Source organism: Alligator sinensis, unplaced genomic scaffold (assembly GCF_000455745.1).
Source record: "Alligator sinensis unplaced genomic scaffold, ASM45574v1 scaffold886_1, whole genome shotgun sequence".
In the NCBI taxonomy this organism is placed as follows: domain Eukaryota; kingdom Metazoa; phylum Chordata; order Crocodylia; family Alligatoridae; genus Alligator; species Alligator sinensis.
The window spans coordinates 2,376,933-2,398,973 of record NW_005842040.1 but is presented as its reverse complement, the minus strand read 5'-3'; the positions used below and the strand labels follow the sequence as shown (position 1 = coordinate 2,398,973).

The 22,041-nt window shown below is 49.4% G+C and overlaps 1 protein-coding gene across 1 annotated transcript; it reads left to right on the top strand.

Annotated features, from left to right (window-relative positions):
* Positions 1-2,536: 2,536 nt before the first annotated feature.
* Positions 2,537-14,703, top strand: ARL5C (ADP ribosylation factor like GTPase 5C). Its single transcript, XM_006022562.3, has 6 exons — positions 2,537-2,615; positions 4,602-4,662; positions 5,938-6,085; positions 9,157-9,240; positions 10,494-10,645; positions 13,019-14,703. The coding sequence occupies exons 1-6, from the start codon at positions 2,570-2,572 to the stop codon at positions 13,065-13,067; spliced, it is 540 nt and encodes a 179-aa protein (XP_006022624.1). The 5' UTR covers positions 2,537-2,569; the 3' UTR covers positions 13,068-14,703.
* The last annotated feature ends 7,338 nt before the right edge of the window (positions 14,704-22,041 follow it).

Here is a 22,041-nt window from a genome sequence, read left to right as displayed (position 1 = left end):
CTGAAGTGGAAATAATAAATGCTATTCCCTCCCCTCAGCCTATTTATTTATAGTAATTTGCCCATGAATGGTGAAGAAAAACGTTGCCCCAGACAGATTTTCCCACTAGAAATGCCAGCTTTTTGCAGGCTGGAGGAGGACACACTCCCACGCTGTTTCCGTTTGCTGTGGATTTTAACTCCCCTCTTCCAGGCCTCAGACTGTGCCGGATTTTGTAAAAAAAGAGGGAAGGTGGATGAAAGTTCAAAGCCCAATCTGTCAGCAAAGGACCTGGAATCCAGGGAACATTAAAGGGAAGCCTGGCTTGGTTCCCAATATTTGTACTGCTGTTAAATATTTGCTGACAGGGAGCAGCTGTGTGGGTCAGTCCCCAGGGGTTTTCTGGGTAGGTGTTTCTCCCAGATGTTTGCTACCATAGTTTTGGTTTCAAAAGCTTATTTTAGCTGCATGAGTTTCCACTAAGTAAAAACTGGACTGGGCCATCTGCAAAACCAAGCAACTTTCCTCTCCCACCAGTCATGCAAAGGGATTTAATTTGATTTTCATGCTGTTGTTGCCAGCCTTGTCCATTTTCAAGGGGCCTAGGCTAAGCTGCAGAAGTGTTGCTAAGCAGAAGGCCCAAAGCCTGTTTCTGAGTGATCACAGTGTGAATCTTTGCAGATGTGACAATTAACTTGGTCAGCAAGTAAAGGAAGCCATCAAACACAATTAAACAAAGCAGAAGGCCTGAAAGGAGAAAAGGGAAGACCATGCATTAAATAATCCATATCCATTGTATCATAGCCTTATCTTAAAATAGTAGTAGTAGTGACTGATGTCACCAAATGTATTATATGTTATTTTATTTTACTATAATAGATATATTTTTGTTAAACTGCTTTGATAATTTGTAAAAACAAAAACAGCCTTGTCAGAGAAGACCATACACTAAAGATGAAACAAAGCAGATTCCACAATGGGAAAGGAGAGGAGATAAGAAACCCTTCCTCTTTCCCAAGGATATAAATCCCAAATAATTGATACCTTCCAAATCCACAAGAGATCTGATTCAGTCCAGTTCCAAAAGTTTCACTGAAACAAAGAAAATTAAATAAAACCAATCAGAGATAATTTATTAGAATATTAAAACCAACCATCTATAAATGGCTCCAAACCATCTATAAAGAGCATAGGCTGCTGGGAAATTTGGAGCACTTCGCAAATTCAAGAAAACCTGCTTCCAATCTGTGTGTGGCCCTCCTCCCACCTCTCAAGTCTCCCCAGCTGGTATAGGTGAGAATCTATGTTGTGCTGTCACAAGGAGTCAGATAGATTTTGGGATGTTTTCATGTTTTAAAGTGAAAGCAAATAAAAGGTTGGGCTGTAAGCCTGTTCTGCCTTTAATCAGTAGCTTATCCACAAGGTTACCTGTAATTTGGGTAACACTGCCCAGGACATTCTACCTTTGGGTAAAAAAAGTCCTCTGCCAAGCTTTGCTGACCCATCTAGAAGCAACATGCAAGAGAACCCTTGTGAGAGAGACAGATCCAGGCAGAGGTGTGGGCTATATTTCTGGCCATCAGAGGTTCTGAAAATCTGAATCATGGGTGTCTTTCTTAGGGTAAAATCCCTGGACTGCCTTGCAACTGGGATGATCACGGGGGGAAAGGTGATGGTGGCTGGTGGGGAGATTTTTGTAGTATTCTTCTGTTCAGTGCAGAACAGATTAGGATTTCCAGGAAGGGCTGAGGGCTCCAGCGATGCCTGGAACGGAAAGTGAAGGCACACCTCAAGAAAACAGATGCCAACATCAAGAGCTGGGAGGAGCTGGCTGCTAAGCAACTCCAGTGGCGTCACAACCTCAACCAAGTGGTAGCCCATTTCGAGGTAAAGTGGCTTGCCCTTGAAGCAGGGAAGGGAGAGTGGAGGAAGGAAAAGGAGATGAATCCCAGGCTGCAGCCTACTCTCCCCTGTGGAAAGACCTGCAACTTCTGCAAGCAGATCTGCAGCTCAAGGATTGGACTCTTCAGTCACCTCAAGACCCATCAATGAGCCATGGTAGAGATTATCCTCCACTGGAGGGACTGCTGCCTCCGAGGACAGACACAGAACAGAATACAGTGGCCCCAGAGAGCTCCAGCCTAAGGCTAGAAAGAGCAGGGGGATGCAAAGAGGGGGCCCACAAGCAATCAGGCGGGGCAATTCCCATTCACTCCTAAATGGGTAAATGAACACAAGTCCCAAACCCTCTGGAACTGGCCCCTTCCAACAAGGCTGAAGAGACACCCAGATGCAGTGCGGGATCCTGCACCCCAAAGCTTGCTCCGGCCTTGCCCTCTGCGCTGGGTCCCTAGAGGACAGGGCTGGGGGGAGCCCTGCGGATCTACCACCTGCCACTCCGAGGCTCCGCCCACTCCGGTGACGCATCACTCCGGGAGCGTAGCGTATTGGAATTCCCCCAGGGGCGGGGTCTTTGAGAGGGCGGGGCCACCCCGCTTACGTCACCGAAGGATATCTATGTAAGGGGCCGGGCGCCAGCCCTCGGTTCAGTCCGCTGCGGGCGGCGGGGGCGGTTGTGCGGCGTGGCGCAATGGGGCAGCTCCTGGCCAAGCTTATGGGCATTTTTGGGAACCAGGGTAAGGACCCGGCGCCCCTCGCTCTTCAGGGGTGTAGCGGAGCCCAGGGGGGTTGCATCGGGAGCCCCTGCCCCCACCCCGGAGAGACTGGGCCTGGGGCGCTCCGGGCTGGGGCGGCGGGTGCATGCAGGAGATGGGGGCTGCTGTGGGGGATGTCTGTGGTGCCGGGGCCGAGCTGAGCCCCAGATGAAAGTTAGTTGCCTGCTGAGCCGGGAGAGATCAAAGGGGCAGCTCCGCTGGGAGACCCCTGTTCCCCTTCTGCCCCGGCCCCGCCGCCTGGGGCTGCCACTGGGGCAGGGCGGAGGCTTTGGGCTCTGGGGCTACCTCCTGGCGCTTGGGATCTTCAGGCAGTAGCTTGGATTTGTTTCCCCCCCCACCCTCCCCAAAGCCCCTTGGGATCTGCCCCGGGCAGAGAAGATCCTCTCTGCTCAACACTTCTCGGTGCTGGGGAGGGTGCAGAGGGGGGTGCTGAGCTCTGCACCAGGCCCTGGGCTTGGTGCTTCCGCTGGAGTGCAGCTGGTGGGGTTCCCTGCTGGTGGGGGCAGGGGAGGCACTGGGCTTCTCCCCCAGCCTAGCTGAGGCTCTGCTACCAGGAGCACTGGCTTTCCTGCCCCTGGGGTGAGAAAGGAAGCCTTTTGGGCCTGGAACTGGATGCCCCCCCTGAGCCAGACTCTCGAAGTCTGGGCAGAGGAGGCAGACTTCTGGCCAGAGCTCTGAGAAATGTCTCTGGAGACAATGCTGCCCTGGAGCACATTGTGTGAGGCAGTGAGGGCTTGTGTCTGAAGAGAAACCGGCTTCCTTTAATTGTAACTTGTCTGGACACAGAGACAGGCAGATGGCTGGTTTCCTTCCCCCTACTCAGGGTCTCTCCCTGCCCCCAGGAATTTATTTTTATTCTTGCATGGATGTCGCTGCCAGACTGTTTGTTCCTGTCTAAAATGAGGTGCATTTGAGCCACTGGTCTTTGCAAAAGGCCTTTCCTCCCACACCCAGTGTGGCTGGCAGTCTGAAGTGGCAGCTCCTCCTCCCTGCCAACTTAGTGCCCTGACCCGGAGCTGAGGCTCTGAGGTAAATCTCCTCTCCCCTCCGCATGCCCTCGGCTGACTGCTTTGCCGGCACAGTGCAGGAATTTTGTCCTGGAGCTGTCTGCCTTTGCTCCGGGCAGGGGTCCCAGCAGCACCGTGTTTGAGGGCAGTGGGAAGAACATGAGGGGCCCTGCAGAGCAGTTGGGTGTCAGTAGCACAGAGGGAAATAGGAGATGATCAGAGCATGCCAGAGTGCATTGTGTTTCCAGACATGCCTCGCATTCCAAGCCAGCCCCTCTTTCCAGCACACAGGGCTGCTTGGCCTGTTTGTTGTTCTGCTTGATTTGCCCTGGGATCAAAGTCACTTGGGATCTCTGTAAACGTCCCTGCCCTGGCACATTTAGGGCACTTACCTGGCCTCGGGTCCTGTAGTCCCCAAAGTGCCCTGCAGTCGTTAATGTATTTATCCTTGCAGTCCTCTAGGAGACAGGAATTTACCCATGTTCTATTGAGAAGCTAAGGAACTTGCCCAAGGTCACCATGGAAGTCTGTGGTAGAGCTGGGCCTGGTACCCAGGTCTCCTGAGCCCTTAGCTAGTGTCCTAACAATGGATGTGTGACCATCTTCCTTTCCTCAAACAATGAAAGTTACTATTGGGGTGGTCTTGTGAAAGAGGAAGCGGGGACACAGAGCCGTAGAGGATCACCCCTCTCTGCATGCAAGTTTTGTGCCCTTGCTGCTCAACTAGCCCCAACCTGAATCTGAGAACTGGGCCATATTACTTTCAAGGTGGCCTTAGCTTAACGTTCCTCAGAGTCGGAGAACATGCCTGTTTTCCCCCTCCCTGGAAGCTGTGGATGATAAAAGCTGCCACCTGGCAGGGTCCTGCCATCAGATGGCTGCATCTGTTGGGCTTCTCTGGTTCTCTAAGCCCTGATCCTTTCCCTCCTTTGTTCTGCAGAGCACAAGGTGATAATTGTAGGCCTGGACAATGCTGGGAAGACCACCATCCTCTATCAGTTGTGAGTATTCCCTCCCGTTCATATTCAAACAGCTCTCTGAGGGTGGGGCAAGAGATGAATGGGTCCCTGAGGAGCCCTCTTGCTAGATCTAATCACCTTCCCCCTGCTGTGAAAGGGCCTTAGCAGAATGGGAGGCACTGATTTCTCTGCTTTTGGCAGTGGTCTTCAGATTCTTGCAGGCAGCAAGGCCTCAGATTTCCCTTGAAGTGGTTTCTTTCTTAGACCTGGACACCCAGCAGAGACTGGGAAGTCATTGTGCTGGGTGTTGCACAAACCCAGGGGTGTCAGTTCCTGCTCAAAGGACATAAGTGTCACACCAAGTCAGACCAGTGGTCCATTTAGCCCAGTATTCTGTCTCTGACAGTGGCAGAAGTGGATGCTATAGAGAGAGAGCATTGAACTGGATCTCTCTAAAGTGGTGACCTATCCCTTATTTAGTACCTTTCCTGGCACCCACCACTTACTAGTTTAGAAATGCCAGTGAAAACATATCCAACCATTATGTTCAATAGCCTTTAACAGATCTATCCTTCATGAATTTATCCAGTCCCTTTTTGGACCTGGCTATGCTATCTGCCTCCACCACCTCCTGTGGCAATGAATTCCAGAAGCTAACTATGCATTGCATAAAAAATATTTTCTTTTGCTAGTTTTAAACCTATTATCTACTAGTTTCAATGGGTACTTACGTCCTCATTCTAGCATTTTGGGACTTGGTGAACAGCAGTTCGCTCTTTGCTTGGTCTAAACCCTTCATAATTTTATTAGACCTCTATCCTACCCCTCCTCAGCCTTCTTTCCAAACTGAAGACTTCCAGCCTTTTTTAGTCTTTTCTGGTATGGCAACTGCTCCATGCCCCAGATCATTTTGGTTGCCCTTCCCTGTACCTTTTCTAATCCTACTACATCCTTTTCGAGATGTGGGGACCCGAACTGCATACCTCCTTGGATGTTATGACCCAAAAGAGAAGACAAAGCCCTGGGGGTGGAAGAATGGCCATCTCCACATGATCAGAGATGAAGCCTTTTGCCTGAGGTCCATGAGGGGTCTCTGAGAGCCAAGGATTGTACCCAGGTGTCCAGGGTGTGTGTATCTGTGTGTTCAGTGCCTCGCCCATGGGACCCTCCTGCCTTCAGTCCCCTCCAGAAGTATTGGCTTCCTGTTGAGGCATGCTTCCTAGTGCCTTGATTTTGATTGGTGAAGGCAGCCTCAGGGGTGCCCTTGGGGCAGTGCACAGGCCAGTTGTAACATCTGATCTCTGTCTCTCTTGCCAGTCTGATGAATGAAGTTGTGCACACATCTCCCACCATTGGCAGTAATGTGGAAGAGATCATCCTGCGAAAGACCCACTTTCTGATGTGGGACATTGGGGGGCAGGAGACGCTGCGGTCCACATGGAACACTTATTACTCCAACACAGAGGTAATGAGGACAGGAGCTGTGGCTTGCATTGAAACAGTGGGGACAGTGGTGGATTATGCTGGGTGTAGAGACATCTTGTCTTGCTCCCTTCCTAGACTGGACTGGCCTTTCACTCTGGGCTTGGTAGAAATGCTTGGAAAAGCTGGACAACTCTGAAATTTTTGGAGGCTATAGTGGGGAAGAGTTGCTGAAGAGGGGTGATGAGCAGGTGCGTGCTCTACTGAAGATGCCCTCAGCACCACAGAGCAGTTGCACCTCATACTGGCCTACAGCTCCCAGCCCTGGCTCCTGATGCCTCTCAACCCCAAACTGCAGCCTCCCACTGTCCTGGCTTTAGAGCTTCTCTTTCATTTCCACTGATGTACAGTACTGGTCCCCAGCCCTTGCCCTTGCTGTCCTGTCTCTGAGGATCCACCAACTGTACTGATGCACCTTAATCCTGCCCATGAGCCCCTGCTTTAATCCTTTGTGTCAACACAACTTTGCCAGCACCCTTTAGCACTAACCCTGCTGTATTACCCCAGGCCTTGCACTCTACACTCCTGTGCCTATACACATTACTCCTGATCTGCAGCACCCTAGCATTGGGTGCTGAGCCTGCTCTGCATATAAGTGCATTGAGCTGGACTGCATTCTGCTAGTTCAGCTGAACCTTAATGGACAAAGAAGCTCTGATGGCCATTGGTGCCTTTACACAGGCCCTAGCCAAGTGGGTTAGATGCTCTTCCCATTTCATAGCAAGAGGCTGTTAACAGCCCAACATACTTTGTCATGCCATGTCCCATCTTGAAATCACAGACCCTTTGTCCTGGATCCTCATGGGTTGAAAATGGTTTTTCTATGGATAATGGCAGTGGTTTACCTAGGGGGCATATCTGCTGGCTGTGGGCTCATTTGTCTCTGATACTTGCCACCTGTTTGTGTAGTAAAGCAGGCTGAGCTGCTTAAATGAGCCTGAATCCCTTTGCGTGTCATTTGTCTCTAAACACTTGAGTCCCTGAGGCTTCTTTTGGAAAATCAACTGGGGACCTTGCAAAGCTGATTGTGGCCATTGAAATTAATGGGGGCTCATGTGAGTAAAGTTAGATCAGGCCCATTTTTACGTCCCAGGGGAATTTATGGACAAACTCAAAAATTATGCAAAATTAATTGTATTTATTCTTTTTACAAATTAAACTAAATATAACACTACTTGAGCCTTCTTTAGAAATATATGCAGGTATTTGTGTGTGGAGCGTGGTTGGGGAGGTGGGGGGGGTTGCGAAGGTGTTGAGTGTGGGAGGTTTGTGGATGGGGGTGGGCTTCCCTGTCCCCCCCCCCCACCCCCCCCCACACACACACACACACACAGTCCCTGCTTCTGGCAAACCCTCAGGGCTCTCCTGGCTGCAGCAGGCAGAGTCTCCCTGATGGGCACGGCTCAAGCAAATCCAAATGACTGCATGTGGTGGCATGGGCCTGGCCCAGTTTGACCTGCTGGCCCATGCTTTTGGGGCAGACCAGGCTGGCTCCATACCAGCGTGTGGGGCTTGCAACACTGCAGGCGGGAGCCATGTGTAGCCCCAGGCACTCAGCTGCAGCTGTGTACCACCAGGGGCTCTGCCTGTCCTGGCCAGGAGTGCCCTGATAGCCCGCCACCGGTGGCGGTGGCTGCTACTGCTGCTGGTGCCAGGAGCTGTGCACCATGAGATGGTGGCATGTGGCAGGGTGGCCCACACCCACCCACTTGCTTCTCCTGCAGGCAGGAGCTCCCCTTCCCACTCGCCAGCTACAGCTGAGGGAATTATGCGATATTATGCAGTTATGCACAGTCATATGTTTTATGCGCAAAGTTATGCTGGTGCATAATGCTGTAATTCCTTGGGGTGTACATTTTAGAGCACAGTGCTTAAATGACTGTTGTGCTGCCCCTTTAAGGAGGTCAGGAAGCAGGTGGGAGCAAATGGATGTTGCCTTACTCTGGCACGACAGGGAACAAGTGAGAATTGGGGGGTATGGGCCTGGGGGCTGAAGGATCTAGCCTGAAGGTTTCTTTTTGAACAGAGCTGTTTCCCCAGAAGTCCCAAATTTTGGTTTGGAAAAGGATCAGACTATTATAACAGGCAGGGCAGGGTTGGGGAAATCACTCTGGTGAGAACTCCCAAAGATTTTGGCAGTGCAGAGAAAGGCGGGGATCCGCGCTCAGACACGTTTGTTGTCCTTTGTGCCCAGCCAACATTCTTGACATAACTCGTTCTGGAATTTCTTTGTGTCTGTTTTCCTGCCCTCTCCTGTGTGTTGTTTTTTGATTCAGAATAGATCTTGCCCAGACACCAATCTGAAGCTTAAAGAGGTTGAGATTGCAGTTAATTGTCCAAGGGTTCTGCAGTCTGGGTTTTGGTGTCATACAGTCAGTTTGTATTGCCACAGCAGCTAGTTGAGGTACTACTACCATCCTGAGGAGCTTGGCACAAACACAGAGCAATGTGCTTGGTGATTAAGGATGGGCTGTACTGGGAAGTTAAGGTGTTCCTTGGAATGTGGCTGTGGTTCAGTCTGATCACAAGGAGCTGGACTCTGATGTGGCCAGTCGCTTCCTGTTCCATGTTCCTGTGTTCCGGTAAGGCTCAGAGGCTGTAGCTGATACTGGAGTTTCATTATACTGAATCTGTACAGTTCAGCTGCCCCTGCATCAAAAGATCTGTGCAATAAATAGACCAGACAATGGGGACAGGAGGATTGTTCCCACTTTAGACATAACTGAGCCAAAGGGAGACTAGGGGTCTTGACCAAAGTTGCACAGGGAGTCTGTGGCAGTTAGGCACGAAACACAGATGTCTGGAGTCCAAACCCTTAACCAAAAGACTACCTAGTCTCATTTCCCTGTTATATCTGATGCAAGGCCAGCTCCCCAGTCTTCCATAGGACTTCCCTGTCTAGACGCAAGATGTTTTTTGTGTGAGGTACCAGCAGGGGAGATTTGCTGGGCCAAAGGATATTATCAGCTATTAGTTCTGCCAGCAGTTCTGACCTGGCCTGGGACTTCAGTGTGGAAAGTGTTTGATTGACATCTCCCCCTCTCCCCCTTGTAGTTTGTCATCCTGGTGATTGACAGCACTGACCGTGAGAGGCTGACCGTGACGAAAGAGGAGCTGTACAAGATGCTGGCACACGAGGTGAGTTGGCAGCTGCATCCCACCACAGTGCACGGAGCCAAGTACCTCCGGTTTAGTGGTTTGTGCCGGGGTCCTGCATGCTGATCAGGAGCAATACCATTGCATCATATTTGCAAGTGAATCCACTGCATTTGCTGTCAGATGCTTGGCCTACTTTATGTAGGTAGCTTCAGTTCTAGTAACCCTGGGATCCTGCCCTGACACTTGTTCCCCTGCGTATAAAGACACCCATGAGCTGTCTCTGCTGCGGTCAGGGACTTCAAAATACCCACATCAGAGCTGATGGATTGTACAGTAGCATTTTGATCTCTTATTTGGTGGCTCCATGCCACATGTGGAATGAGTCTGTCAAGCCCAAGCCCAAACCCAGTTTTTAAGTTCACTAATGTCTGTTTTGCAACAGAAAGACCAAGGACGTGGGGGGCGGAGGGGGGCGGGGGGGGGGAAGAGCAGAGGAATACAGTAGTGTCAGAATCTCCCCTCCCCCTGTGAGCAGGGATTGCTTCAGAACGGGGTTCTGAAGTTGTGTTAGTGCTGCAGCTTATTGTGTGAGATGGCCAAGAGGCCCTCCCTGATGGAGATCAGGGCTCCCTTGTATTGGGGCTGTATTACTGTCCCTGAGAAACTGCCAGTCTGAATAGACCAGATGGAGGTTGGCAAGAAAAACAAGGGGATGGACTTGTCGTCTGATGTCTAGTGGCAGTGCTGAGACGGTAGCCCAGATCTCCTGGTTGTCAGTGCAGTGGCTAGGGCACTGAATGGGTATGGATATTTGACGCTCATAACTAGCATCAGTACATCGCTCTGACAAGGCCTTTGAAATCCCTTTTGTGGTCAACTCCAGCACCTCTAACAACTATTCCAGTCTTTCCAGTATAGTCAGGAACTTATGTGGTGCTGGCAGGCTGAGCTGGGACTGCCATCCAATGACTGCATTATGAAACCAAGCTAGTGTGGTACCTTCTACATACTTTGTTGCTGTGGTACCTGGTACTGTCACTTTAGGGAAGACTGGAGGAGTCACAGAGCCACTAATATCCCCCAAGCATGCCCCCGGTGGCAGGAAACTTTCCCCTGACAGTCAGAGGATGGTGCCTCAAGATCTTGCTCCCTTCGTTGAAAATTTATCTGTCTTCCTGATGGCACCCCCAGAACTGCTTTCCTGTCCTTAAGAACTGTCAGGCTCTGAGATGTTAGAAGGGAATAGGGCTAAATGCAGGCATGGAGTTTAAGGGCTGCGTTTCTTTCCCCAGGACTTGCGGAATGCAGCTGTCTTGATATTTGCCAACAAGCAGGATGTGAAGAATTCAATGACAGCCTTGGAGATCTCCAGTTTCTTAATGCTCAGCTCCATCAAGGACCACCCATGGCACATCCAAGGCTGCTGCGCCCTTACAGGGGAAGGGTAAGTAAGCTCCTGAGCTGACTGACTGTACTGAGGCAGTGACCAGTACCCCTCCTGCTTTCTGATATGTCCTGTGGGACTCTCTGCCACTGCTTTGAGCAAGGTAGAACACGTGGAGGCATTTAGAAAAGGGTGAGACACAGAGATGATTGGAAAGATCTTATCTAAGATGATTTTGATGCTCAGTTGGTGTTTTGATGGAATGATTTTGTAAGGGTCTGCCTTCAGGAAGTTTTTGTTTTCATTGCAAAATCAAACCTTGAACCCAACATTTTTTGCTTTGGAAACGCTGCCTCAGTGCCTGTTGAAATGGGGTCATTCGGTGGTGTCATGCCCTGTTCTCTCTAGGCTAGCCTCCGACTGGACTAGATCTCATCTGTCAGGAGACCAGTGCACCACAGGAGGTATAGTCTGACTAGGAAGCCCAGCCTGTAGAAATGAACAGGAGCATGAGGTGTCTGAACTGCACATCCTGTGAGGGACTCTTGTGGTTTATTGACATATTCCAACAGCCAAAATCACTTGAAAATAATTTTCGAAGGGGAGTGGAGGACTGTTTTTTGACTAGACCCAGCACATCAGCAGTCACATTCAACAGATGAGAGTGTCTGTGGCTACAAATTCTCTTGTGTCAAGCCATTAGCAGGTCATTGGCTGGCCCAAAGGGAAGTTTTGTCCTCAGTGAGTTATTCTGCAATCATCCACTCTGGCTTGATTTACCTGTTTTCTTTCCATTTGCTCTGGGATTTGAGACATTTGGCTGGAGGAATCCTGGCCTGTTTCAGTGTCGGTTGTATGGGTTCCTTTGCTCCCTTGCTTTGATATAGACTTCTGTGCAGCCCTTGCAGTGCCTCTGTAGGAAAGTTACACGGGCATAGTTATATGAGGAGTTCAGTTGGTTCTCAGGCACAGGGCCCTCCCAAATCCCAGTGTGTATTTACATTTGCCTGATGCATCCAGAGAGGTGCTTAGGGCACAGGATGAAGCCACATTTCTACATATGTTCTGGACAGGATGCACATCCCACCCCTGACTTGGGATGACTCATGTCTAAATGTCCTAGCCAACTCTTCAGCATCTGTATTGTGTGTGGAAGAGACAGTCATTTAGCTAGGAGGCACTAGTGTAGCAGTTCCAGGTTCTGGGAATTCACTGTCTTATAATAGGGGTCCAGTTGGCTTTGTGCTCTTTAAGATCTTTAAGGAAGGAGCTAGTTGCATAGGTTTCAGTTGAGATTCCCAAGGGCAGAACACAAGCAAAGCAATAATGCAGCTGATTTGAGGTGGGGGGGCAGGACTCCTGGGTTCTATTTCTGTGTTAGAGTGGGGAGCAATGGTTAGAGCAGAGGGTTCTGCTCTCAACTCATGTTGAGAGTTCATGTTGGCAAGCCACTTAGGTGCTGTGATTCAGTGTCTCCACCTGTAAAATGGGGACTCAGAAGTTCTGAAGCTTTGTCACTTAATTTTTTCCCCCAAGAACTTTGAGTGCTTCAGAGGAAAGCCCCAAGCATTGATACCCTTTCCTGGGATGCTCAGGTGCTGTCAGATGTGCTCAACGTGGCTTCTCCCAGTATCAGTCATGGGGGCACGTGGCCATTGGCTGCCTCTGAGTAGCTCCCTGGTATAGTGATTACTCAGCCTGTGCCCATGTGCTGGTGTGGGGTGTGGTCTACTTGATTCATGTGTCAAGCCGGAGTGTGTCATGTAAGTTGATCTCTACCTGGGCACAGGTAGCGCTGACTGTGTGCGAGGGCCTGAAACAAGCAGTGAGTCACTGCTCAGCTGAAACTGTTAATTCCACTTTGTGTAAGCACCTCTCATCTCGACCGGCAGAAGATCCTGCCTCAAGGATCTTAAATAGTACAAAGCCAATGGGGCCCTGATTCCTGGCAGAATTCCCAGAGCCTGTGAATTGCTGTTGCTCAGGGGAGGAGCCAGATCACTAGCCTGCTCTCCTGAGCTTTGTTTGCCTTGTGCACAGCACTGCCAATGATAAGGGCTCCCTGAAAAGTCCTTGGGATGGAAGCTGTAGGTCAGGGTGGAACAATGGAGCTGGGCCTGGCTTTCAATAGCTCAGGCTAACTTTTAAAGTAGGGGATGAGTTGGCCTAGGTGACTTTGTCAGCCTAGGGAAGGGAGTGTGCAGCAGGGATTTGAGTTGCATGCAGGGTCCTGCTCTTGATCTGGAGGTGGGCAATGTGGTCTAGAGCTTAGTGATTTGGCCAATCACTTCCACTCCCCCTCTCCCTTCCCCCTTCCTCCTTGTCTGTTCCTCCAGGCATATCATGGGGCTGATGCTGTCTCTGAGCTGGCCCAACAGATGCTGTGAATCCAGAGCATTGTTACTGATGTATGTTCTCCCCTCTTGTGTGCAGCCTGCCAGCTGGCTTGGAGTGGATGAAGTCTCAAGTGGCGGCAAATTGATGCATCTGGCCAGAGACATGACGGAACAGTACAGAACTCTCAAGCATCTTATTTTTTTTATACATGTGAGACTTAGCCAGGACTTTCCTTTTAAGCCTGCCGAAACCAGGCTTGGATACGGATAAAGTCATGTAGATCACAGGTTCGTAGGGGAGACAGCCTCTCTCCTGAACCTCTCTCTAAGGAGTCTCTTCTGCAGAGGAAGTATGGGGATCTGCCTTGGATCTTGAAGGTCTCTTACATTCCAGAGCGGATGCAGGATCCATATCTGCAGAGGGGAGGGGGATCTCCTCCAGTCTGTTTCCAAGAGGATTGGTTGGAGGTCACCTCTGAAGAAGAGATCTCTGGTTGAAATCGAGGTGCATGGCAGGGACAGAGCTGGGGACTTTTGCCCTGTTCTTTAATGCAGCCTTAGAGTCTACATGCAGATTTTAAGGGTTCTGTGAAAGGAAGTGCATCTCCTCTGCTTTTCCTCCAGATCCTGGTAAATGGAAAATGCCTTACCTCTTCAGAGATGGGGTGGCAGAAGGAGAGGGGAAAGGCAGGACTTTGAACCCAGCACCACTATGCTCTGCCATGGCTATGCTCTGCACTTAAGCAGTACTTGTCTCCAAGACGTTGACAGTGTTTGGGATTTGCTGCCTTGCTGCTGGTGGCCTCTTGAAGACTTCAGGCTGATTCCTTGAACAGTGCACACCGGATGTTCCTAACTTGGTGCTTTCCCTCAGCCCATTTAATCAAGGGCCAGACAGTCTTGTGTACTTTAGCATGCAAGCAGGAAAGGGTGGGCTCAGCTGCTTTTGCTTGCCTGCCTTGATTCCTGAACTTGGTACAATAACCAGGATCTGGTCTGAGGCTGAAGAAACTGCATGGAGGGGGATGGGGAGATGAACAAGGCTTGGGAAAAGCTGTCTATGGGGAGCTCTGTTACTGTGAAACCATTTCTGACCCACAAGGAGCAGATGTTCCCTGTGGCAATGGTCCATTCTGTTCTGTTACATCATCAGCTGAGAGAACAATACTGGATCAGCATGTTCTGGGACTGGGATCCAGCGCCCAATCCAGACTCCAGCATATTCAAGTGTGAACTCAGCAGTTCAGTCTCATCTGGATTCAGTTTCACTTTAGAGGCAGCACAGGGCTGGTGGTTAGGATGGCCAGGGTGCCTGGTTCTACGGATGAGTACTGAAGGGAAAACGCACAGCCCTTTTGTACCTCAGTTTTTTCTCTTGGCAAGTGCCTGCCTCTGTAGAGTGACCTGCAGTTTGTGGGTGAAGAAAACTGTATAAGCACAGAGTATTGCAAGAGTTCACTGCAAGGGGGAGTCCATTCTTTTTCAACTGGGGTGACATCAGGCCTGGCCCAAAACAAAGGCATCCATGGATTCCAGTGAGCATTGGATCTAGCCCCATAATGAAGCCTTTCAATTAAGTGCTTTTAATGACCTATGCCTGTCCTGTGAATTTGCACAAACCCCTTCACAGAGGCCTAGCCCTCTTATTGCAGCCTCCCACCTTGGCATCTAGTGGGGCTTTTTAGTGTTTCCAAGATGATGTTTAAATCCCCCACTCTGTATTTTTATAACATTTGTATTTTATACCTGATTAAATCTGCCCTTATTTAATTTTTGGAAAAATCACTGTCTTGTCATCTATTCGTAGCATTGCTTGCATTACTGCCTCCTTTGCAGAGAAAGGGTCTGGGGACTGGTCTTCACTGAGCTTTGCCACTTGCTGCCCAGATCACTGTGTGGTGGTGTAAGGGGATAATGTCTTTCTTTATCTGTGTGTTGTGTATGGTGTAGACTTGTGTGTCCAGCTGTTTCTTAAACATATGGGCAGCATCTGGCAGATGCATACTAAACATGTGCAGTGGAGCATTTTAGAAAACATTTTATATTGTATTTTTGTACATTGCTAAACATTAGAGGTGGCCAGCTCACAGCAGTGCATCCTGCCCTGGGAGGAGCTGGGAAAGACCGTCTTGCTGTGTTCAAAGTGCCTGGCATAGCAGAGCCCCAAACCCAACTGGGGATCTCTACCCTATACTGAAATTGGAATAATTTGTCTATTTCCAGCACCAAGCAGAAGCCCCCAAAGGTTTATAGGAATATTGGGGTCTTGGCATCCTTTGATTCATAAGGAAAATCTGTATCTTTTTCCCGCTGCGTTCATGATTTGTTACACGTCAGGCTGTGATGTGAGCACTTCCCATGCCTTATTACTGAACACTGGAAACCAGAGCAGTGGAGCAGAGTTCAGGCAGTGTCTGTCATCTCTTTGGCATATTCAGAGTCCTGGTTAGTTGCAGGAAAGTTCAATGAAAATACTTAAGGAAAACACTCAATCCTGTAGTTTTTTCTATTGACCAGTGTCCAGTAACAACCCTTTCATAGATTCATAGACTGCAGAGTCAGAAGGGACCACAATGGATCATCGTGTCCGACCCCCTGCCCCTGGCAGGAAAGAGGACCGAGGTCAGATGACCCCAGCCAGGTGACTATCTAGCCTCCTCTTGAAGACCTCCAAGCTAGGTGATAGCACCACCTCTCTTGGAAGCCCATTCCAGATCCTGGCTACCTTTACTGTGAAAAATTTCTTCCTAATATCTGACCTAAATCCACTCTCAACTAGTTTACACCCATTATTCCTAGTCACTCCCTGGGGCACCTTAGTAAATAGCACTTCCCCTATTCCCCGTTGACCTCCCCTAATAAATTTATAGGTGGCCACAAGATCTCCCCTCAGCCGTCTCTTGTGAAAGCTGAAGAGATTCAGCTCTCTCAACCTTCCCCCGGAGTGTCTGTCACGAAGGCCACTAATCCTGTGAGTGGCCCTCCTCTGGACCCTCTCGAGATTCCCCGCATCCCTCTTGAAGTGTGGTGCCCAAAACTGGACACAGTACTCCAACTGTGGCCTGATCAGTGCTGCATAGAGGGGGAGCATCACCTCCTTTGATCTATTAGTCATGCACCTGCTAATGCAAGACAAGGTGCGATTGGCCTTGTTGATGGCCTCATTACACTGCCGGCTCATGTTCATCTTGGAGTCAATTATGACTCCAAGATCCCTCTCTGCCTCCGAGCTGCTGAGAAGGACACTCCCTAACCTATAGGTGTGCTGGGGGTTCCTCCTTCCCAGGTGGAGTACCTTTCTCTTCTGCCATGATCTTTTGCAGGGTCCAGCTGGGAAGGAGCTCTTGGGGAGCAGGTGTGGGTTGGGACCAGTTATGCAGTTTTATTTTGACACACACTCGCAGGAGAGGTTAAAATAAAGATATCGTGGTACCCAGTCACCTGGAGTCCATTTCATTGAGGTATCTTGGAATGCAATCACTTTATTTGTATCATAATAGCAAGATTGAGGCCTGAGCTGGAAGTGACTTGGGGCGACATAGCCCCTGACCTGAAGAACTTTGGGTCTAAGTCAACAGACAGTAAAAGAAGGAAGTGGGAAATCTGTGCTGCATGGTGAGAAACAGGGTGGAGTCAGACGGGAGGAGGGGGTTGATTGCCTGGAACTGGGAATTGAATCGCAGTCCTATTTAACTACAGACCAGTTTCCTTCAGAAGTCTAATGGCTTGGGGTATTTCATGGTGTAGTAACAGGAATGGGAGGGAAGGGTGCAAGGCTGTGTATTTTTTAATATGCACAGCATGCAACGCAATAACGTCGGTTTTTGGGGCTGATGAACAGCACTGAAGAAAGCTGATGTAATAGAGGAAGCAGCTGAGAGAAACGAAGTTTTACGGCTATTTTTATCGCCCGAGCTTTCCCTCTGTTCAGCCAAAGAGGCTTTCTTCATTCTGGCCACCAGCTGGGACCACTGGAAGCAGGGGATGCGCATTGGGATTGAGTGGCTTGTGTCGCTTTTAGGGTTGGAGAGGTGGGAGACCAGAGGGGGGCGCATGGGCACAGCCCAGCCCGGGTGTCTGTCTCTAGGAAAAGATGGTTTTGTGAAGATGTTAGCTTGGGACTGACAAGGGCTGAATTCAGGTTCTAGCCCTTATAGACTTGAGTTATTGGGCCAGTTGTTTAATGTCTGCCTGAGTTTCCCCACTGGGTGTGTTCATTTAGACTAGTGTTGCTCAATGTTTTGGTCCTGTGGGGCTGGTCCATAGGCTGGGTCGGATCCTGCATTGCCCCGACACACTGAGATCGAGTCCTGGGGCCCTGTACTTCCTCCACCCAGCCCCATGCCTCAGGACTGGGCCTTGTGCTGCCCTGGGTGCCTGATCTAGCGCATAAGCCCATGGCCCGTGGGGAGTCCTGTGGGCCAAATGATGCAGCGCCAGGAGCCTGATCTGGTCCACAGGTCAGGGGTTGAGTAGCCCTGATTTGCAGTGCAAATTTTGGCAAGACTCTGACTCAGCTAGGGACTCTGACTCAGCTCAGGTCTGACTGTCCAGGTTTCTGAATGCAGCTATGGCACAAATGGGTGGTATAGGGTGAGGCACCACTAAAGAACTTACTTTAGTTCTTGCTGCAGAGGCAAGTGGAGCCCCCAGGCTCCTGTATGCTGCTGCTTGGGATTTACCCTGCTGCAATTCAGCCCCTCATGGGCAAGAACCCACTCCAAGCTCTGGAGACTCTTTGATGGATGGGCACCTGGTGGTGCGATGTCCCATGAGGACAACCTGCTTCCTCCTGGATGGGATCACATGTGCCCTCTTGATGATACTGACCAGATCACAGGGAAGAAGTCCTTGAGCCCTTACTGTAACAGGGCTATTTCTTGCCACTTGTCTCTCTCTTTTTTTTTTTTTTTTTGGCTATGATTTATTAAAGGCTTTATTCAGAAGTAATCCGTGTATACATTTGTACCCTGAAATATATGCTGGTAGGAAAGGATGGACAGATCTGTGCAAAAAAAAAAAGAAAGTTGCGGCCAGTGCTGCATGCTTGCAGAGGCATGATTTGTTCTGTGTAGGTGTTGCATTCATAGGACAGACAGCCATGCAGCAACGCACGTGGAGACCTCGATCCTGGCCACACTTGAGCAAGTGCTAAACTTCACCACTCTCGATTCTATGGGGAGACCTACAGTTGGAAAGTCTAGCACATGCTCATGTGTGGGCTGGATCGGGGCCCTGTGTCTCCACACTTTTATATACCAGGGTGCATCAAACATCCATGCTTTTCATGTGGCCTCTTCTGCGAGTGCAGAACTTAGTGGGCATTTCTTTTTGTGTGTGTGGCCATATGCCTCTGGTGGGGGGCAGAGGCAGACAGATGGATAGTCTCTGGTATGAAAGCATGGAGGCACATGGCCCTGATCTGGCTCATGCATGATATTATTTATTCTTTATTAATTTAATTATTAATGCCTGCTCCTCTAGGAAAAAAACAGTGCCCCTATATGAAATACCAGACCCTGGTACAAGAGAAGGAGTTTTTGTTCAATATGTACCTCACCAGTGATTGCAGACACAGTGGCCAGACTCCTCAACCTGAGTGAAAGGCAAGTCAAAATCTGGTTTCAGAACCGCAGGATGAAAATGAACAAGGAACAGGGCAAAGAGTGAACCACAGCAAAGCCCCAAAGGGGAACATGTGCTTTATGTACAGACCCTTTACTTCACCCATAGGCTGAGCACTCATGAGCTGGTGCAAGGCAGGGTCCCTTGGTCTGTGTCATGAACCTGGTGAGTGATAAGAAGGTAAGTGCTTTGCAGCATATCGGAGCTGGTAGCTGGTTTCAGGGCATTACCTGCTGCTTTGGGGGGGGGTGGGGGTGTGTGTGGGGTGGGGGGGGGGTGTGTGTGTGTGTGTGGTGGGGGGCATTCCCCTGGTAGCCAGATTCCCATCAGTCTTGTCATCATCGCACTGATGGGCTGGACTAAGCTTTGCTCCCTCAGGAGCTAAGTCTCCAGCAGGTCCTGGTGGAGGCAGTTCTGTGAGTTAAACCACAATGTTTGTCAACCTGTGGGTTGAGACCCAAAAGGGGGTCACAAGAATATATGAAAGCGTCTCAAACAAACTTTAAAAATGGGTTCTCCTTTAAAGGATAGACACATGGGAAACTGTGGCTTTTCCTTTGCAGGCTGGTGCAGTTGCGGCCTGGCCTGGGGGCAGGGGCAGTGGTTTAGGAGTTGGGGGCACTGGGTGGAGACTGGTCATTGATGTTTACAAATGGGTCCTGGTACAGAAAAGGTTGAGAACCACTGAGTTAGAGGTGAGCAGGGCACTCTCCCTGATGGTTGGAAATCCTGTGAGCTCATTGCTTTGTAAGGGCTTAGGGAGGTGGCCAACCCCTGACGTAGTAGGACATAAACAGGAAGAGCCCTTTGTGCTGACTGAGAGCTTGGCTTTCCACTGACTCACAGCTCTTGGGTGAGATGCATGCAGTGGAAGCCGAGAGCCTGCAATTATAACCTGTGCACCAAACCAAGAGTCAGCTGGAATAGGTTCACAGATGTCACACTGCCCCTCCCAGCAGGGATCTCAAAGCACTTGATGCAGGTTGATAGGCTGAAATCCTAGTCTGTGCTTGAAGCTAGGGTGTCCTGGTGCTGCACAGAGATTAGTGGAAAAATAAATGAAAACAGAAGCCAACAGAGATCTATGAATAAACCACTGCCTGGAACTTTTTCCAGATGCTGGAAGCAGTAAACCAGGGGTTGTCAACTGGGGGTATGGGAGAAGGCCCTAGGGGGTATGCTTGGTTGGGTGGGGAAAAAGAGCTGCCACGCACCACCTCGCACTGCTGCACAGGTGCTGCCAGCCGAGCTGGACACAGAGCAGGAGAAGCTCACATGCGGTGGCTGCCGCTGCTCCATGTTTAGCGCCCCCCACTCTGTGTCTGGCTGCTGGGCATACACTGCTCCACGTCCAGCTGCCAGGGGTATATTGATCCAAAAAGGTTGAAAATTCCTGTAGTAAGCAGTTGGAGGAATTTGCGCTTGTGTGGAGGACAGCTGCAAGCAAGCAACGTGCCCAAAGTCAGTGGGACATCTGGGAATGGCACCCAGGAGTCCAGGGTCCTTGTCACCCTGTATCGGGATCTTTTATGATTAACTCCTTGTCTCGTGCCCAAAGGACTTGAATGTTCCCTGCTTACGCATGCTACGGAAGTGGTTATGCCATAAGTAATTAGTTAACTAACAATCTACCCACTAATAAGGGAAGGAATGGCCAGTGAATATCAGCTGCATAGGCCTGGGGTAGAGCGCCTGGGGCTGGTAAGAGCTGCTAGGTATGCAGAGGTCACGTGGATCTTTTGCCACAGGTCTGGCCTGGAATCCATCCCTTGCCTTTTGTATGTGCTACAGCATCCCAGCTTTGCCCTATGTTGCTTAAAATTTCTGTTATTCGCAGTGAAGAGCAGCTTTCCCACTTCGGTTATGGTTTTCTGAGGCTGCGGACAGTCTAAGACGGCAGCTCTGAGAAGTGGGAACTGCCATTTTCATCTCAAGACCTTACCTCTGGACCCTAAAACATATAAATCCAGTAGTGTCTATGCTCATAAATATTTTCGGCATGTAGCCATGGTGCTTTTTTAAGAGAGAAAAAAATAAAGCTATAAAACTACAACCCCCATGGTTCCCTTTGCCGGCCTGTTTACCTTTCCGTGCTGGCTGGGACCAGACATCCATGTGACATCTGAGAACAAGACTGTTGACAGCACAGAAAGTGCTGACTGGGTGGAAAAATGATTTGTTTCCATCCCTTGGGAGGAAGAGTTTTAGAGCAAGGGTTTTGTGGCCTGTGTGGTGTTGCAATACAGGAACTTGGTTCAGTTTTTTACTTACCAGTGCTGTAATAGCTGCAGCTTCCACTGTGTGCTCACTGATGTGAGGGAAACTTAGCCTCTAAAACCACCAGAGGCTAAGCTGCTGCTTTGCCAATGAGGGTTTTGAAAGAAGTGACGGCATGAGGGACCTTGAACTTGCCTGCATAAGCATCTAACAAAATGATGACTGAATAGGGGATTTCAGGTAGTAAAGGCCATAGTACAAAGCAAGGGCAGATCCAGGAGGGTGCAGTGGTATAATTGCACCCTCTTTACTTGTTCACCCAAATTTTAAAATTCAACCCTGTCTTGGAGCGGCAGCAGCATTTCTATTCAGGCAGTGCTGATGGAGTCTCTTGGCTTCTTGCCTCATTATCTACCTGATTCCTGCTAATTCCTCTCTGCTCCATTGGTGTTAACAACCCTCTCTCCTTTTTAATGGCCTTGATGTTCCACTATTCATGCTATCCTTTCTTCTGTAGTTTAGCTGCTCCTTAGCCATTGCTGGTAATGTCTCTCTCATTTCACAGCCCTATAGTATTAGACTGCTTTTAGCTCTAGCTAAAAACCTTAATTCAGGTATGGTAATATTAACTCGGGTGTAGAAGTATCTGACGCGGAAGTATTGGAGGCATTGTGAAGACACTCAAAAAGACTAGATTTTGTTTTACAAATCTGACTAAGAAATGTACATTTAATTGTAACGAGTAATGACTATAGGACTAATGAAACAATATCTTTGACTATTTTGACCATTTTTGCTTGGTTTGTTGTGGGTTTTCTTAAGCTTAATATATAATCTGGCAAAGCAGTGCACATTCCTATAGTTATTGGTTTTTGCTCTGATGTTAAATGGAATAATATAGAGCTAGGTCCTTAGCACATTAGTAAAGCTGCTATTTTTCTTTTTAACTGGAGAAAATATGTAGTGTGTTATATGTGATGATGCACGACACCATCTGCACTCCCCTTTTCACAATCCTAGATTCGCCCATTACACCCAGTAAGAGGTTCTACTGACTGGATGCTGGTGCTAGAAACATTCAAATTGGGAATAGGGCTCAAATGTTTATAAGTGAGAGGAATTAGTCATCTGGACATGGTAGTTTCTCCAAGCCTTGCAACCTTCAGATCAGGTGTGGATGCTTTGCTCCAACTACAAGTTGCTGAGACAGCCATGGGGGTAGCAGTCTCTCATAGTTTCATAGTAGCTAGGGTCAGGAGGGACCTGACCAGATCATCT

Excerpts from the sequence above, each read along its gene's own strand:
- ARL5C (XM_006022562.3), top strand. The coding sequence starts at position 2,570 with ATGGGGCAGCTCCTGGCCAAGCTTATGGGCATTTTTGGGAACCAGG. Across the intron at positions 9,241-10,493 it reads ACAAGATGCTGGCACACGAG|GACTTGCGGAATGCAGCTGT; the intron begins GTGAGTTGGCAG and ends TTCTTTCCCCAG. Across the intron at positions 10,646-13,018 it reads TGCGCCCTTACAGGGGAAGG|CCTGCCAGCTGGCTTGGAGT; the intron begins GTAAGTAAGCTC and ends TCTTGTGTGCAG.